Source organism: Phasianus colchicus, chromosome 34 (genome assembly GCF_987193195.1).
Source record: "Phasianus colchicus chromosome 34, bPhaCol1.hap1.1, whole genome shotgun sequence".
NCBI classification, from domain to species: Eukaryota; Metazoa; Chordata; class Aves; order Galliformes; family Phasianidae; genus Phasianus; species Phasianus colchicus.
In genome coordinates, this window is record NC_143469.1 from 2621044 (window position 1) to 2639169 (window position 18126).

Below are 18126 nucleotides of genomic sequence, written 5' to 3' on the forward strand. Positions count from 1 at the left end.
TTCTCCCTTCCTTCTCCCCATTCCCTCCCCTCCTTCTCCCCTATCCTCCCCCCTTTGTTTCCCCTTCCCTCCTTCCCCATTTCCCTTCCCACTTCCCGTTTCCCCTTTTGGGGTTACTTTGGGGTTCCTTTGCTTTGAGTTGGTGTTTCCTTAACGCAGCTGTGCGCAGTTTCCTCTCCACCTCCAACGAAGCAGTGTACAAAATCTTCAACGAGTCGGCGTGTCCCCTGGCGGGGCAGAGCTGCGACCCGGAGGTGAGGGGAGGAAAACTGGGGGTCTGTGGCTTCGAGAGCCCCAAAACTGGGGGTCTGTGGCTTCAAGAGCCCCAAAACTGGGGGTCTGTGGCATTTATAGCACAAAAACTGGGGGTCAGTGGCTCTTGGAGAGCAAAAACTGGGGTCTGTGGCATTCGGGCACGTCTTGGTGCCTTGAGATGTTGGTTCTGTCTGACATGGGTGCGATAATTGTTGGTTCCATGGCACGTTGGTGCCATAATTGTTGGTTCCATGGAACATTGGTGCCATAAATGCTGGTTCCATGGCCCGTTGGTGCCATAAATGCTGGTTCCATGGCACATTGGTGCCATAAATGCTGGTTCCATGGGATGTTGGTGCCATAAATGCTGGTTCCATGGAACATTGGTGCCATAAATGCTGGTTCCATGGAACATTGGTGCCATAATTGTTGGTTCCATGGCCCATTGGTGCCATAAATGCTGGTTCCATGGGATGTTGGTGCCATAAATGCTGGTTCCATGGGCCGTTGGTGCCATAAATATTGGTTCCATGGCACATTGGTGCCATAATTGTTGGTTCCATGGAACACTGTTGCCATAAATGCTGGTTCCATGGCCCATTGGTGCCATAAATGCTGGTTCCATGGCCTGTTGGTGCCATAAATGCTGGTTCCACAGGACATTGGTGCCATAATTTTTGGTTCCATGGCACGTTGGTGCCATAAATGCTGGTTCCATGGGACGTTGGTGCCATAATTGTTGGTTCCATGGAACACTGTTGCCATAAATGTTGGTTCCATGGAACATTGGTGCCATAAATGCTGGTTCCATGGCCCGTTGGTGCCATAATTGTTGGTTCCATGGCACGTTGATGCCATAAATGCTGGTTCCATGGCACGTTGGTGCCATAAATGCTGGTTCCATGGGACATTGGTGCCATAAATGCTGGTTCCATGGCACGTTGGTGCCATAAATGTTGGTTCCATGGGACATTGGTGCCACAGCTGTTGGTGCCGCTGGTGCTGCCCACATCCCTGCTGCCCCCAGACGTTCAACACGAGCGAAGCGGCGGCGCAGTGCCCCGGCTCTCAGTGCCTCTTTGCGCTCTACGGCGGCGAGTCGTCGTTCCACCGCTCGCTGACGGCGCTGCAGCTCTTCAACCTCTTCATGCTCTTCTGGCTGGCCAACTTCGCCATCGCGCTGGGCCAGGTGACGCTGGCGGGCGCCTTCGCCTCCTATTATTGGGCCTTCAAGAAGCCCCAGGACATCCCCGCCTTCCCCCTCTTCTCCTCCTTCGGCCGCGCGCTCAGGTGTGTCCTGCGCCCGCTGCGTCCCAGCAGGACGGCGGGGGTCCTTCCATCCACAGCCCATCTCTGCTCACATCTCCATCCCCATCTCCATCCCCATTCCTGCTGGGGATCTCCATCTCCATCCTCATTCCCATCTTCATCCCCATTCCTGCTGGAGATTCCCATCTCCATCTCTGTCCCCATCCCCATCTTTATCCCCATCCCTGCTGGAGATTCCCATCTCCATCTCCATCCCCATCTCCATTTTCATCTCCATCCCCATCCCCATCCCTGCTGGAGATCTCCATTCCATCTCCATCCCCATCCCCATCCCATCCCCATCTCCATCCCTGTCTCCATCCCCGTCCCCATTGGAGATTCCCATCCCCACCCCCATTCCCATCTCCATCTCCATCCCCATCCCCATCCCTGCTGGAGATCCCCATCTCCGTCCCCATCTCCGTCCCCATCTCCGTCCCCATCCCCATCTCCATCCACATCTCCATCCACATCTCCATCTCCATCTCCATCCCCATCCCCATCCCCATCCCCATCCCCATCCCCATCCCCATCCCCATCCCCATCCCCATCCCATCCCATCCCCATCCCATCCCCATCCCCATCCCCATCCCATCCCCATCCCATCCCATCCCATCCCATCCCCATCCCCATCCCCATCCCCATCCCCATCCCCATCCCCATCCCATCCCATCCCATCCCATCCCGTCCCCGTCCCCGTCCCCGTCCCCGTCCCCGCCCCATCCCCATCCCATCCCCATCCCCATCCCCATCCCCATCCCCATCTCCATCCCCATCTCCATCCCCATCTCCATCCCCATCCCATCCCCATCCCATCCCCATCCCCATCCCCATCCCCATCCCCATCCCATCTCCATCCCCATCCCCATCCCCATCCCATCCCCATCCCCATCCCCATCCCCATCCCCATCCCCATCCCATCCCCATCCCCATCCCCATCCCATCCCATCCCATCCCATCCCCATCCCCATCCCCATCCCCATCCCCATCCCCATCCCCATCCCCATCCCATCCCCATCCCCATCCCCATCCCATCCCATCCCCATCCCCATCCCATCCCATCCCATCCCCATCCCCATCCCCATCCCCATCCCATCCCATCCCCATCCCATCCCATCCCCATCCCATCCCCATCCCCATCCCCATCCCCATCCCATCCCCGCTGGAGATCTCCATCCCCAACCCAGTGGCTTTTGGACTTTTTCCACCTCTCCCCCATTACTTACGGATTTTTTCCACTTCTCACCCACTGCTGATGGAATTTTCCACTACTTTTGGACGTTTCCCTTCCCTCTCCCATTTCCAGAGGAGCTTTCCATCCCCAGCCCGTTACCGATGGGCGCTTTCCACCTCTCGCCCATAACTGATGGAATGTTTCAATCTCTCCCCCATTACTTCTGGATGTTTTCCACCTCTCACCCGTTGCCAACGGACTTTTCCATCCCCCCCCCCCATCACTGACGGAGTTCTCAGTCTCTCACTCATTAATCTCACTCAGTCTCAGTCTCTCACTCGTTAATTTCAGACCTTTTCTGCTTCTCACCCATTAATTACGGAGCGTTTCCATTCCTCCCCCCTTACCAATGCAACTCCCCATTCCTCCCCCATTACTGACGGCCATTTCTCACCTCTCCCCCACGACAATGGATTTTTTTCCACCCCCAACCCGTTACTGATGGAGTTTCCTCCCTTCCCCCCCCCCCCCCATGGACGGACGGACGGACGGACGGACGGACACCATCCCACCCTGTAGGTACCACACCGGTTCGCTCGCCTTCGGGTCGCTGATCCTCGCCATCGTGCAGCTCATCCGCGTCATCCTGGAGTACCTGGACCACAGGCTGAAAGGTGCAGCGGGACGGACAGGGGGACGGGGGGACGGACAGGGGGACGGGGGGACGGACAGAGGGACGGGGGGACAGACAGAGGGACGGGGGGACGGACAGGGGGATGGGGGGACGGACAGGGGGACGGGGGGACGGACAGGGGGACGGGGGGACAGACAGAGGGGCGGCGGGACGGACAGGGGGATGGGGGGATGGACAGGGGGACGGGGGGATGGACAGAAGGATGGGGGACTGTGGGGAAGGACAGCATGGTGGGGGACTGTGGGGAAGGACAGCAGGACAGGGTCTGTGGGGATGGACAGAGGGACGGGGTCTCTGGGGACGGACAGATGGATGGAGTCTGTGGGGATGGACAGATGGGGTCTGTGGGGATGGACAGATGGACGGGGTCTGTGGGGATGGACAGAGGGACAGGGTCTCTGGGGACAGACAGATGGATGGGGTCTGTGGGGATGGACAGATGGATGGAGTCTATGGGGATGGACGGGTGGGGTCTGTGGGGATGGACAGATGGACGGGGTCTGTGGGGACGGACAGATGGACAGCGTCTCTGGGGACAGACAGATGGATGGGGTCTGTGGGGACGGACAGATGGATGGAGTCTATGGGGACGGACAGATGGATGGAGTCTGTGGGGATGGACAGAAGGATGGGGTCTGCAGGGATGGACAGAAGGACGGGGTCTGTGGGGACAGACAGATGGACGGGGTCTGTGGGGATGGACAGATGGATGGAGTCTGTGGGGACGGACAGAAGGATGGGGTCTGTGGGGACGGACAGATGGACTGGATCTATGGGGACAGACAGATGGACGGGGTCTGTGGGGATGGACAGATGGATGGGGTCTGTGGGGACGGACAGATGGACGGAGACGGGGTCTGTGAGGATGGACAATGGGATGAGTTTGGGGTCTCCATGGGGACACTGGGATGAGATGGGGTCTGATTGGGGACGGACAGTGGGACAAGATTGGGGTATTGAGGGGACAGACGGACGAGTTTGGGGTCTTTGTGGGGACGGACAGCGGGACAAGATCGGGGTATTGTGGGGACAGACGGACGAGTTTGGGGTCTTTGTGGGGACGGACAGCGGGACAAGATCGGGGTATTGTGGGGACAGACAGACAAATTGGGGTCTTTATGGGGACAGACATCCCAAAGCCGACAGCCCCACGGGGTCGACCCCCATTGACCCCGAGCTGCTGGGCCGGGCTGTGGGTGCTCCCAATGGGGTCTGGGGTCTTGGGGCTGCCCCCCCTCCCCCCCCCCTCCATGGGCTGACGCTGGGGGTCCGGCCGCTTTTCCCCCCCCCCTGCAGGAGCTGAGAACAAAGTGGCCAAGCTGCTGCTGGGCTGCCTCAAGTGCTGCTTCTGGTGCCTGGAGAAGTTCCTCAAGTTCCTCAACAGGAACGCCTACATCATGGTGCGGGGCGCCGCGAAATCGGGGATTTTGGGGGCATTTCCTGGTGCTTTTGGAGGAGGGTTTCGCTCCGCTCCGGGCTGAGTGCCCCCCCCCCTGCCCCCCACCTCTGCCCCACAGATCGCCGTCTACGGCACCAACTTCTGCACCTCCGCCCGCAACGCCTTCTCCCTGCTGATGAGGAACATCATTCGGTGAAGACCCCAAAATCCCGGCCCCTAAAAGTCCCGACCCCTAAAAGTCCCAACCCCCAAAATCCCAACCCCCAAAGTCCCAACACCCAAAATCCTGACCCCTAAAATCCTGACCCACAAAGTCCCAGCCCCTAAAATCCTGACTCCCCAAAGTCCCGACCCCCAAAGTCCCAGCCCCTAAAATCCTGACCCCCCAAAGTCCCAACCCCCAAAATCCCGGCCCCTAAAATCCTGACCCCCAAAGTCCCAACTCCCAGAGTCCCAACCCCCAAAGTCCCAGCTCCCAAAATCCTGACCCCTAAAATCCTGACCCACAAAGTCCCAGCCCCTAAAATCCTGACCCCCCAAAGTCCCGACCCCCAAAATCCCAGCCCCTAAAATCCCGACCCCCAAAAGTCCCAGCCCCCAAAATTGTGACCCCCAAAGTCCCGACCCCCAAAGTCCCAACCACCCCAAATCCCGACCCCTAAAATCCTGACCCCCAAAGTCTCCACTCCCAGAGTCCTGACCCCCAAAATCCCAGCCCCTAAAATCCTGACCCCCAAAGTCCCAGCCCCCGAAGTCCCGACCCCTAAAATCCCAATCCCCAAAGTCCCGGCCCACCAAAGTCCGGAGCCCTAAAATCCTGACCCCCAAAGTCCTGACCCCTAAGAGTACCAACCCCCAAAATCCCAACCCCCAAAGTCCCAACACCCAAAATCCTGAACCCTAAAATCCCGACCCCCAAAGTCCCAGCCCCTAAAATCCCGACCCCCAAAGTCCCAACTGCCCAAAATCCCGACCCCTAAAATCCGGACCCCCAAAGTCTCAACTGCCCAAAATCCCGACCCCTAAAATCCGGACCCCCAAAGTCTCAACTCCCAGAGTCCTGACTCCCAAAGTCCCAGCCCCCAAAGTCTTGACTCCCAAAATTCCCGACCCCCAAAGTCCCGGCCCCCCAAAATCCTGATTCCCAAAATCCCAACCCCCAAAGTCCCAGCCCCCAAAGTCTTGACTCCCAAAATTCCCGACCCCCAAAGTCTCAATCCCCCAAAGTCCCAACCCCCCAAAGTCCCGACCCCCCAAAGTCCCAGCCCCTAAAAACCTGACTCCCAAAGTCCCAACCCCCAAAGTCGCAGCTCCCCAAATCCCGGCCCCTAAAATCCTGACCCCCAAAATCCCCACCCCCAAAGTCCCTACCCCCAGAGTCCCAACCCCCAAAGTCCCAGCCCCTAAAATTCCGACCCCCAAAGTCCCAACCGCCCCAAATCCCGACCCCTAAAATCCGGACCCCCAAAGTCTCAACTCCCAGAGTCCCAACCCCCAAAGTCCCAGCTCCCAAAATCCTGACCTCTAAAATCCTGACCCCCAAAGTCCCAGCCCCTAAAATCCTGACCCCCAAAGTCCCAACCGCCCCAAATCCCGACCCCTAAAATCCGGACCCCCAAAGTCTCAACTCCCAGAGTCCTGACCCCCCAAATCCCAGCCCCTAAAATCCTGACCCCCAAAGTCCCAGCCCCCGAAGTCCCGACCCCTAAAATCCCAATCCCCAAAGTCCCGACCCCCCAAAGTCCTGAGCCCTAAAATCCTGACCCCCAAAGTCCCAACCCCCAAAATCCCCACCCCCAAAGTCCCAACCCCCAGAGTCCCAACCCCCAAAGTCCCAGCCCCTAAAATCCTGACCCCCAAAATCCCAACCCCCAAAGTCCTGACCCCCCAAAGTCCCGGCCCCCCAAAGTCCCGAGCCCTAAAATCCTGACCCCCAAAGTCCCGTCCCCCAAAGTCCTGACCCCTAAAATCCCAATCCGCAATGTCCCGGCCCCCAAAGACCCAACCCCCAAAATCCCAGCCCCCAAAGTCCCGACCCCCCAAAATCCCGAGTCCCAAAGTCCCAGCCCCCAAAATCTCGACCCCTAAAAGTCCCGACCCCCAAAGTCCCAGCCCCCAAAGTCTTGACCCCCCAAAATCCCAAGTCCTGAAGTCCCGGCCCCCCAAAATCCCAGCCCCCAAAATCCCAGTCCCCAAAATCTTGACCCCCCAAAGTCCAGACCCCCCAAAATCCCAACCCCCAAAGTCCCAACCCCCAAAATCCTGACCCCTAAAATCCCGACCCCCAAAGTCCCAGCCCCTAAAATCCCGACCCCCCAAAGTCCCAGCCCCCAAAATCCCGGCCCCTAAAATCCTGACCCCCAAAGTCCCAACCCCCAAAGTCCCAACCCCCAAAGTCCCATCCCCCAAAATCCTGACCCTAAAATCCTGACCCCCAAAGTCCCGACCCCCAAAGTCCCAACTCCCAAAGTCCCAACCCCCAAAATCCTGACCCCTAAAATCCTGACCCCCAAAGTCCCAACCCCCAAAGTCCCGACCCCCAAAGTCCCAAATCCCAAAATCCCGGCCCCTAAAATCCTGACCCCCAAAGTCTCAACTCCCAGAGTCCTGACCCCCCAAATCCCAGCCCCTAAAATCCTGACCCCCAAAGTCCCAGCCCCCAAAGTCCCGACCCCTAAAATCCCAATCCCCAAAGTCCCGACCCCCCAAAGTCCTGAGCCCTAAAATCCTGACCCCCAAAGTCCTGGCCCCCCAAAGTCCCAACCCCCAAAATCCCGACCCCTAAAAGTCCCAACCCCCAAAATCCCCACCCCCAAAGTCCCAACCCCCAGAGTCCCAACCCCCAAAGTCCCAGCTCCCAAAATCCTGACCCCCAAAGTCCCAGCCCCTAAAATCCTGACCCCCAAAATCCCAACCCCCAAAGTCCTGACCCCCCAAAGTCCCAACCCCCAAAATCCCGGCCCCCCAAAATCCCGAGCCCTAAAATCCTGACCCCCAAAGTCCCGGCCCCCAAAGTCCTGACCCCTAAAATCCCAATCCGCAATGTCCCAGCCCCCAAAGACCCAACCCCCAAAATCCCAGCCCCCAAAGTCCCGACCCCCCAAAATCCCGAGTCCCAAAGTCCCAGCCCCCAAAATCTCTACCCCTAAAAGTCCCGACCCCCAAAGTCCCAGCCCCCAAAGTCTTGACCCCCCAAAATCCCAAGTCCTGAAGTCCCGGCCCCCCAAAATCCCAGCCCCCAAAATCCCAGTCCCCAAAATCTTGACCCCCCAAAGTCCCGACCCCCCAAAATCCCAACCCCCAAAGTCCCGACCCCCTAAAATCCCAACCCCCAAAGTCCCGACCCCCGAAGCCCCCTTGGGGGAGCCGGCGCTGTGGGGGTGGGCGCTCACCTCCCTCCCACCCCAGGGTCGTGGTGCTGGATAAAGTCACCGATTTCCTCCTCTTCCTCGGCAAACTCCTCATCGTGGGCGGCGTTGGTGCGTGGGGGCCGTTGGGGATGAAATTTGGGGCGGTGGGGGCATCACAAGAGTTCCCAGATCCCTTTGGTTGGGAGGGGGCTTCCCGGACCCCATTGGTTGGGGAGGGGGCTCTCCAGACCCCATTGGTTGGGGGGGGAGCTCTCCAGACCCCAGTGGTTGGGGAGGGGGCTCTCCAGACCCCATTGGTTGGGAGGAGCCATCGCAGACCCCATTGGTTGAAGAACAGGATTCCCAGATCCCGTTGGTTAGGGAGGGGGCTTCCCAGACCCCATTGATTGAGGAGGAAGCTCTCCAGACCCCATTGGTTGGGAGGAGCCATCGCAAACCCCACTGGTTGAAGAAGGGGATTCCCAGATCCCGTTGGTTGGGGAGGGGGCTCTCCAGACCCCACTGATTGAGGACAGGGCTCTCCAGACCCCATTGATTGGGGGGGGAGCTCTCCAGACCCCATTGGTTGGGGAGGGGATTCCCAGACCCCATTGGTTGGGGAGGGAGCTCTCCAGACCCCATTGGTTGGGGAGGGGGCTCTCCAGACCCCACTGGTTGAAGAAGGGGATTCCCAGACCCCATTGATTGGGGAGGGGGCTCTCCAGACCCCATAGGTTGGGGAGGGGCTTTCCAGACCCCATTGATTGGGGAGGGGGCTCTCCAGATCCCATTGGTTGGGGAGGGGGCTCTCCAGACCCCATAGGTTGGGGAGGGGGCTCTCCAAATCCCATTGGTTGGGAAGACCCTCCCCAGCCCCCAGTTGTTGCGGAAGACCCTTCCTAAACTCGCTTGGTTGAGGAGGAGCCATCCCAGCCCCCATCGGTTGGGGAAGACCCTCCCCAGACCCCACATTTTTGGGAGACCCTCCCCAACCCCCCCTCCCCCTCCCACCCCCTTTTGCTGCCCCCCACCCCCCGCTGCCACCTCTGGGATTCCCTTCCAGGGGTCCTCGCCTTCTTTTTCTTCACGCACCGCATCAAACTGGTGGAGGACACGGCGCCGACGCTCAACTACTACTGGGTGCCCATCCTGGTGAGTGGGGCTGGGGGGGGGATTTTGGGGGGCTGGGGGGGGGGGATTGGGGAGGGGGATGGGGAGGGGGATGGGGGGGCACCCAAAGAGATCCGCAGCAGCTCCTGGCAAACGTTCCGGTGGGAAATGGTGCCGTGTTGGCCAATGGGGGTTGGTTATCAGGAGTTGACCAATGGGGTGTTGGCCATCAGGGGTTGGCCAATGGACATTGGCTATTGAGTGTTGGCCATCAGGAGTTGACCAATGGGGGTTGGCCATCAGGGGTTGACCAATGGGGGTTGGCCATCAGGGGTTGACCAATGGGGGTTGGCCATCAGGAGTTGGCCAATGGGGGTTGGCTATCAGGAGTTGACCAATGGGGGTTGGCCATCAGGGGTTGACCAATGGGGTGTTGACCATTGGGGTGGTGGCCAATGGGGGTTGGCCAATGGGGTGTTTGTTGTCCATCAGGAGTTGGCCAATGGGGGCTGGCCATCAGGGGTTGACCAATGGGGTGTTGTCCATCAGGGGTTGACCAATGGGGGTTGGTCATCAGGGGTTGACCAATGGGGTGTTGGCCATCAGGGGTTGACCAATGGGGGTTGGCCATCAGGAGTTGACCAATGGGGTGTTGGCCATCAGGGGTTGACCAATGGGGTTTGGCCATTGAGTGTTGGCCATCAGGAGTTGACCAATGGGGGTTGGCCATCAGGGGTTGACCAATGGGGGTTGGCCATCAGGGGTTGACCAATGGGGGTTGGCCATCAGGAGTTGGCCAATGGGGGTTGGCTATCAGGAGTTGACCAATGGGGGTTGGCCATCAGGGGTTGACCAATGGGGTGTTGACCATTGGGGTGGTGGCCAATGGGGGTTGGCCAATGGGGTGTTTGTTGTCCATCAGGAGTTGGCCAATGGGGGCTGGCCATCAGGGGTTGACCAATGGGGTGTTGTCCATCAGGGGTTGACCAATGGGGGTTGGTCATCAGGGGTTGACCAATGGGGTGTTGGCCATCAGGGGTTGACCAATGGGGGTTGGCCATCAGGAGTTGACCAATGGGGTGTTGGCCATCAGGGGTTGACCAATGGGGTTTGGCCATTGAGTGTTGGCCATCAGGAGTTGACCAATGGGGGTTGGCCATCAGGGGTTGACCAATGGGGGTTGGCCATCAGGGGTTGACCAATGGGGGTTGGCCATCAGGAGTTGGCCAATGGGGGTTGGCTATCAGGAGTTGACCAATGGGGGTTGGCCATCAGGGGTTGACCAATGGGGTGTTGACCATTGGGGTGGTGGCCAATGGGGGTTGGCCAATGGGGTGTTTGTTGTCCATCAGGAGTTGGCCAATGGGGGCTGGCCATCAGGGGTTGACCAATGGGGTGTTGTCCATCAGGGGTTGACCAATGGGGGTTGGTCATCAGGGGTTGACCAATGGGGTGTTGGCCATCAGGGGTTGACCAATGGGGGTTGGCCATCAGGAGTTGACCAATGGGGTGTTGGCCATCAGGGGTTGACCAATGGGGTTTGGCCATTGAGTGTTGGCCATCAGGAGTTGACCAATGGGGGTTGGCCATCAGGGGTTGACCATTGAGTGTTGGCCATCAGGAGTTGACCAATGGGGGTTGGCCATCAGGGGTTGACCAATGGGGGTTGGCCATCAGGGGTTGACCAATGGGGGTTGGCCATCAGGAGTTGGCCAATGGGGGTTGGCTATCAGGAGTTGACCAATGGGGGTTGGCCATCAGGGGTTGACCAATGGGGTGTTGACCATTGGGGTGGTGGCCAATGGGGGTTGGCCAATGGGGTGTTTGTTGTCCATCAGGAGTTGGCCAATGGGGGCTGGCCATCAGGGGTTGACCAATGGGGTGTTGTCCATCAGGGGTTGACCAATGGGGGTTGGTCATCAGGGGTTGACCAATGGGGTGTTGGCCATCAGGGGTTGACCAATGGGGGTTGGCCATCAGGAGTTGACCAATGGGGTGTTGGCCATCAGGGGTTGACCAATGGGGTGTTGGCCATCAGGGGTTGACCAATGGGGGTTGGCCATCAGGAGTTGACCAATGGGGGTTGGCCATCAGGGGTTGACCAATGGGGTGTTGACCATCAGGAGTTGGCCAATGGATATTGGCCATTGAGTGTTGGCCATCAGGAGTTGACCAATGGGGTGTTGGCCATCAGGAGTTGACCAATGGGGTGATGGCCAATGGGGATTGGTTATCAGGAGTTGACCAATGGGTGTTGACCATTGAATGTTGGCCATCAGGAGTTGACCAATGGGGTGTTGACCAATGGGGTGTTGGCTATCAGGAATTGACCAATGGGGTGTTGGCCAATGGGGGTGGCCAATGGGGTGTTTGTTGGCCATCAGGAGTTGGCCAATGGATATCAGGCATTGAGTGTTGGCCATCAGGAATTGACCAATGGGGGTCGGCCATCAGGAGTTGGCCAATGGATGTTGGCCATTGGGTGTTGGCCATCAGGAATTGACCAATGGGGGTTGGCCATCAGGAGTTGGCCATCAGGAATTGACCAATGGGGGCTGGCCATCAGTAGTTGGCCAATGAACGTTGGCCATTGGGTGTTGGCCATCAGTAGTTGGCCAATGAACGTTGGCCACTGGGTGTTGGCCATCAGGAATTGACCAATGGCTGTCGCCCGTGGGTCGTCACCCCCCCGGCGCTGCCCCCCCTCCACTCTCCCCCCATAACCACAGCGTTGCCCCACAGACGGTGCTGCTGGGCTCCTACCTCATCGCCCACGGCTTCCTCAGCGTCTTTGGGATGTGCGTGGATACCCTCTTCCTCTGCTTCTGTGAGTGCCCCCCCGGGACCCCCGCCCCATTTAGGGCTCCCCACAGCTCTGCCCCACATCCTCTCTGCGTCTCCGTCCCACCGCTTTGCTGTTGGCTCCGTCTCGCTGCGACTGACTCCGATTTCCCTTTTTTCTCCTTTTTTTTCCTCCCCTTCCTTCGCTCTTCGCTCCGCTTTACCCTCTCCCCTCCCCCCTCCCCCCTCCCCACACCCCCGAACCCCCCGGGGTGACCCCAAAGGTGAAGATCTGGAGCGGAACGACGGATCCCCCGCACGGCCGTACCGCGTCCCCCCCGGGCTGAGCGCCGTTCTGCTGCGGGGGACCCCCAGTCCACCCCCAAAATAGGGGCGGCCCCAAAAGGATCCATGCGCTCCCCCCCGGCTCGCTCCGCTGCCCCCATTTCCTGCCCCATTGCTGCTGCGGGGGGAATGGGATCCGATGACCCAACTGGGATCCGATGATCCCAAATCGGATCTGATGACCCCAACTGGGATCCGATGACCCCAAATTGGATCCAATGACCCCAAATTGGATCCTATGACCCCAAATCGGATCTGATGACCCCAACTGGGATCCGATGACCCCAAATTGGATCCTATGACCCCAAGTGGGATCCGATGACCCCAACTGGGATCCTATGACCCCAACTGGGATCTGATGACCCCAAATCAGATCCGATGACCCCAAATCGGATCTGATGACCCAACTGGGATCCAATGACCCCAACTAGGATCCGATGACCCAACTGGGATCCGATGACCCCAAATCAGATCCGATGACCCCAAATCAGATCCGATGACCCAACTGGGATCCAATGACCCCAACTAGGATCCAATGACCCAACTGGGATCCAATGACCCCAACTGGATCCGATGACCCCAAATCGGATCCGATGACCCAACTGGGATCCAATGACCCCAACTAGGATCCGATGACCCAACTGGGATCCAATGACCCCATCTGGATCCGATGACCCCAAATTGGATCCAATGACCCCAAATTGGATCCTATGACCCCAAATTGGATCCGATGACCCAACTGGGATCCGATGACCCCAACTGGGATCCGATGACCCAACTGGGATCCGATGACCCCAACTAGGATCTGATGACCCCAAATTGGATCCGATGACCCAACTGGGATCCGATGACCCCAACTGGGATCCGATGCCCCAGATCAGATCCGATGACCCCAAATCGGATCCAGTGACCCAACTGGGATCCGATGACCCCAGATCAGATCCGATGACCCCAACTGGGATCCGATGACCCAACTGGGATCCGATGACCCCAAATCGGATCCGATGACCCAACTGGGATCTGATGACCCCAAATCAGATCCGATGACCCCAACTGGGATCCGATGACCCCAACTGGGATCCGATGACCCAAATCGGATCTGATGACCTCAAATCGGATCCAATGACCCAACTGGGATCCGATGACCCCAAATCGGATCCGATTACCCAACTGGGATCTGATGACCCCAACTGGGATCCGATGACCCCAAATTGGATCCGATGACCCCAACTGAGATCTGATGACCCAACTGGGATCCGATGACCCCAGATCAGATCCGATGACCCCAACTGGAATCCAATGACCTCAAATTGGATCCGATGACCCCAACTGGGATCCAATGACCCCATTCCTGCAGAGTTTTGGGGCCCTGCGGGATGCACCCCAGAGCTTTGGCCAGCGGCACCTCCATCCCCATCCCATTAACACCCAGATCCTCATCCCATTAAAACCCAGGTCCTTGTTCCATTAACCCCCAGATCCTCATCCCATTAATGCACAGATCCTCGTCCCATTAACCCCCAGGTCCTCGTCCCATTGGTGCTCAGCTCTCAGATCCCCATCCCACTGATGATCCCTGCCCCGTTGGCTCTCAGATCTCCGAATTCTGCCCCACTGATGCTCCCATCCCCGTCCCATTGGCGCTCCAGTTCCTGTCCCATTAATGCCCAGTTCCCATCCCACTGATGCTCCGATCCCATTGATACTCAGATCTAAGATCCCCACCCCACTGATGCTCCCGCCCCACTGATGCTGATCCCCACCCCACAGACGCCCCCACCCCACCGACACTCCCACCACTGATGCTCCCATCCCACTGATGCTGACCCCCATCCCACTGATGCTGATCCCCATCCCACTGATGCTCAAATCTCAGATCCCCACCCCACTGATGCTGATCCCCATCCCACTGACGCTCCCACCCCACAGACGCCTCCATCCCACTGATGCTCCCACCCCACTGATGCTCCCGCCCCACTGATGCTCCCACCCCACTGATGCTCCCGCCCCACTGATGCTCCCACCCCACTGATGCTGATCCCCATCCCACTGATGCTCAAATCTCAGATCCCCACCCCACTGATGCTCCTATCCCACTGATGCTGACCCCCACCCCACTGATGCTGATCCCCACCCCACTGACGCTCCCACCCCACTGATGCTGACCCCCATCCCATTGATGCTCCCATCCCACTGATGCTGATCCCCATCCCACTGACGCTCCCACCCCACAGACGCCTCCACCCCACTGACGCTCCCACCCCACTGATGCTCCCACCCCACTGATGCTGATCCCCACCCCACAGACGCCCCCATCCCACTGATGCTCCCACCCCATTGATGCTCCCACTCCACTGATGCTGATCCCCACCCCACTGATGCTCAAATCTCAGATCCCCACCCCACTGATGCTCCTATCCCACTGACGCTGACCCCCACCCCACTGATGCTCCCGCCCCACTGATGTTCCCACCCCACTGATGCTGACCCCCACCCCACTGATGCTCCCACCCCACTGACGCTGATCCCCACCCCACTGATGCTGACCCCCACCCCACTGACGCCCCCACCCCACTGATGCTGACCCCCATCCCACTGATGCTCCCACCCCACTGATGCTGATCCCCACCCCACTGACGCCCCCATCCCACTGATGCTGACCCCCACCCCACTGACGCCCCCACCCCACAGACGCCCCCCCCACTAACCCTCAGATCGCTGTCCCATGGCCGCTCACATCTCAGACCCCCCCCCCGCTGCCCCCCCCCCCATCGCTCTGTTCTGCTCTGCGCTTCTCCTCTGCTTACGGCTCTGCTGTGGCAGCGGCCGTCGGGCTCCAGCAGCGCCACCGCTGCCGGGAACGCAGCCAATTACCGCCTGCAATTAACGCGGCCGCGGCCGCACCGACCCCCCCCCCTCCCCCCCCCCGTGCCCCACGCCCCCATCCGCGACCCCGCGTCCCGCCCCACGGCCGTACCGACCCCCCCTCCCCCCCGTGCCCCCCGGCTTCTCATTGCAGTGGAGGACCTGGAGCGGAACGACGGCTCGGCAGAGAAGCCGTACTTCATGTCCCCGGAGCTGCGCAAGCTGCTCAGGAAGAGGAACAAGGAGGCCTAGAGCCCCGCAGCCCCACTGATCCCCCACAGCCCCCCACAGCCCCCACATCCCCCTCATATCCCCCCCACATCCCCCTCATATCCCCCCACATCCCCCTCATATCCCCCCACAGCCCCCTCATCCCCCTCATATCCCCCCCACAGCCCCCCCAATCCCCCTCATATCCCCCCCACAGCCGCCTCATCCCCCTCATATCCCCCTCATATCCCCCCCACATCCCCCACATATCCTCCCTATATCCCCCCAAATTCCCCTCATATCCCCCCTCATCCCCCTCATATCCCCCCTCATCCCCCTTATATCCCCCTTATATCCCCCTTATATCCCCCCACATCCCCCCAAATCCCCCTGACATCCCCCTCATATCCCCCCCAAATCCCCCTCATATCCCCCCAAACCCCCCCCACATCCTTCTCATATCCCCCCTATATCCCCCCACATCCCCCTCATATCCCCCCACATCCCCCTCATATCCCCCCCACATCCCCCTCATATCCCCCCCACATCCCCCTTATATCCCCCTCATATCCCCCCAACTCCCCCTCATATCCCCCCACAGCCCCCCCACATCCCCCACATATCGTCCCCAAATCCCCCTCATATCCCCCCAACCCCCCCCACATCCTTCTCATATCCCCCCTATATCCCCCCCACATCCCCCACATATCCCCCTCATATCCCCCCAAATCCCCCCCAATCCCCCTCATATCCCCCCCACAGCCCCCTCATCCCCCTCATATCCCCCTCATATCCCCCCCACATCCCCCTTATATTCCCCTTATATCCCCCCACATCCCCCCAAATCCCCCTGACATCCCCCTCATATCCCCCCAACTCCCCCTCATATCCCCCCAAATACCCCACATATCCGCCCCAAATCCCCCTCATATCCCCCCCACATCCCCCACATATCCCCCCTATATCCCCCCACATCCCCCTCATATCCCCCCACATCCCCCTCATATCCCCTCACATCCCCCTTATATCCCCCCTATATCCCCCCACAGCCCCCCCACATCCCCCTCATATCCTCCCCAAATTCCCCTCATATCCCCCTACATCCCCCCAAATCCTCCTCATATCCTCCCACATCCCCCACATCCCCCTCATATCCTCCCAACCCCCCCCAAATCCCCCTCATATCCCCCCAAATCTCCCCTCATACCCCCCCCACAGCCCCCTCACATTCCCCACATCCCCCAAATCCCCCTGACATCCCCCTCATATCCCCCCCAAATCCCCCTCATATCCCCCCAACCCCCCCACATCCTTCTCATATCCCCTCATATCCCCCCCAAATCTCCCCCACAGCCTCCTCATATCCCCTCCATATCCCCCCACATCTCCCTATATCCCCCCATATTTCCCCAACCCATCCCCCCCTCCACAACCCCCCCACTCATATCCCCCCCATCGCATCACTCCCCATCCCCCCATACCCCCCACACCCCCTCCTATCTCCCCATCTCCCCCCATATCACATCACCCCCCGTCTCCCCCCATCTCCCCCCATATCACATCACTCCATCCCCCCATCTCCCCCCATCCCCCCATCCCTCCTATCTCCCCCCATCTCCCCCCATCTTCCCCATCCCCTCCATCTCCCCATCCCCCCATCTCCCCCCATATCACATCACTCCACCCCCCATCTCCCCCCATCTCCCCCCATATCACAGCACTCCACCCCCCATCTCCCCCCATCCCCCCATCCCTCCTATCTCCCCCCATCTCCCCCCATCTTCCCCATCCCCTCCATTTCCCCATCTCCCCCCCATCTCCCCCCATCCCCCCATCTCCCCCCATCTCCCATCCCCTCCATCTCCCCATCCCCCCATCCCCCCCCATATCACATCACCCCCCATCTCCCCCCATCCCTCCTATCTCCCCCCATCTCCCCCCATCTCCCATCTCCCCCCATCTTCCCCATCCCCTCCATTTCCCCATCTCCCCCCCATCTCCCCCCATATCACATCACTCCACCCCCCATCTCCCCCCATCTCCCCATCTCCTCCCATCTTCCCCATCCCCTCCATCTCCTCCCCATCTCCCCCCATATCACATCACTTCACCCCCCCATCTCCCCCCCATCTCCCCAATCTCCCCCCATCTCCCCATCTCCCCCCATCTCCTCCCCATCTCCCCCCATATCACATCACTCCACCCCCATCTCCCCCCCATCCCCCCAATCTCCCCCCATCTCCCCCCATCTCCCATCCCCTCCATTTCCCCATCTCCCCGCCATCTCCCCCCATATCACATCACTCCACCCCCCATCTCCCCCCCATCTCTCCCCATCTCCTTCCCATCTCCCCCCATATCACATCACTCCACCCCCCATCCCCCCATCCCTCCTATCTCCCCCCATCTCCCATCTCCCCCCATCTTCCCCATCCCCCCCATCCCCCCATCTCCCCCCATCTCACATCACTCCACCCCCCATCCCCCCATCTCCCCCCATATCACATCACTCCACCCCCCATCTCCCCCCATCTCCCCATCTCCTCCCATCTTCCCCATCCCCTCCATCTCCTCCCCATCTCCCCCCATATCACATCACTTCACCCCCCCATCTCCCCCCCATCTCCCCAATCTC

At 59.7% G+C, this 18126-nt stretch overlaps 1 protein-coding gene across 5 annotated transcripts in view; it reads left to right on the top strand.

Annotated features, from left to right (window-relative positions):
* Positions 1–15658, top strand: part of SLC44A2 (solute carrier family 44 member 2 (CTL2 blood group)) — a 29435-nt gene extending 13777 nt beyond the window's left edge. For 2 of the 5 annotated variants that reach the window (XM_090128834.1, XM_090128836.1), the window contains exons 14-22: positions 170–254; positions 1283–1545; positions 3317–3411; positions 4728–4831; positions 4949–5022; positions 8239–8309; positions 9244–9332; positions 12033–12117; positions 15436–15597. In XM_090128834.1, coding sequence (XP_089984960.1) covers positions 170–254; positions 1283–1545; positions 3317–3411; positions 4728–4831; positions 4949–5022; positions 8239–8309; positions 9244–9332; positions 12033–12117; positions 15436–15533 — 964 coding nt within the window. In that variant the 3' untranslated portion in view covers positions 15534–15597. Of the gene's footprint in view, positions 1–169; positions 255–1282; positions 1546–3316; positions 3412–4727; positions 4832–4948; positions 5023–8238; positions 8310–9243; positions 9333–12032; positions 12118–12355; positions 12704–15435; positions 15598–15636 lie in introns of those variants that run through there. The other 3 variants (XM_090128835.1, XM_090128832.1, XM_090128833.1) reach the window with 3 other exon arrangements.
* Positions 15659–18126: the final 2468 nt, after the last annotated feature.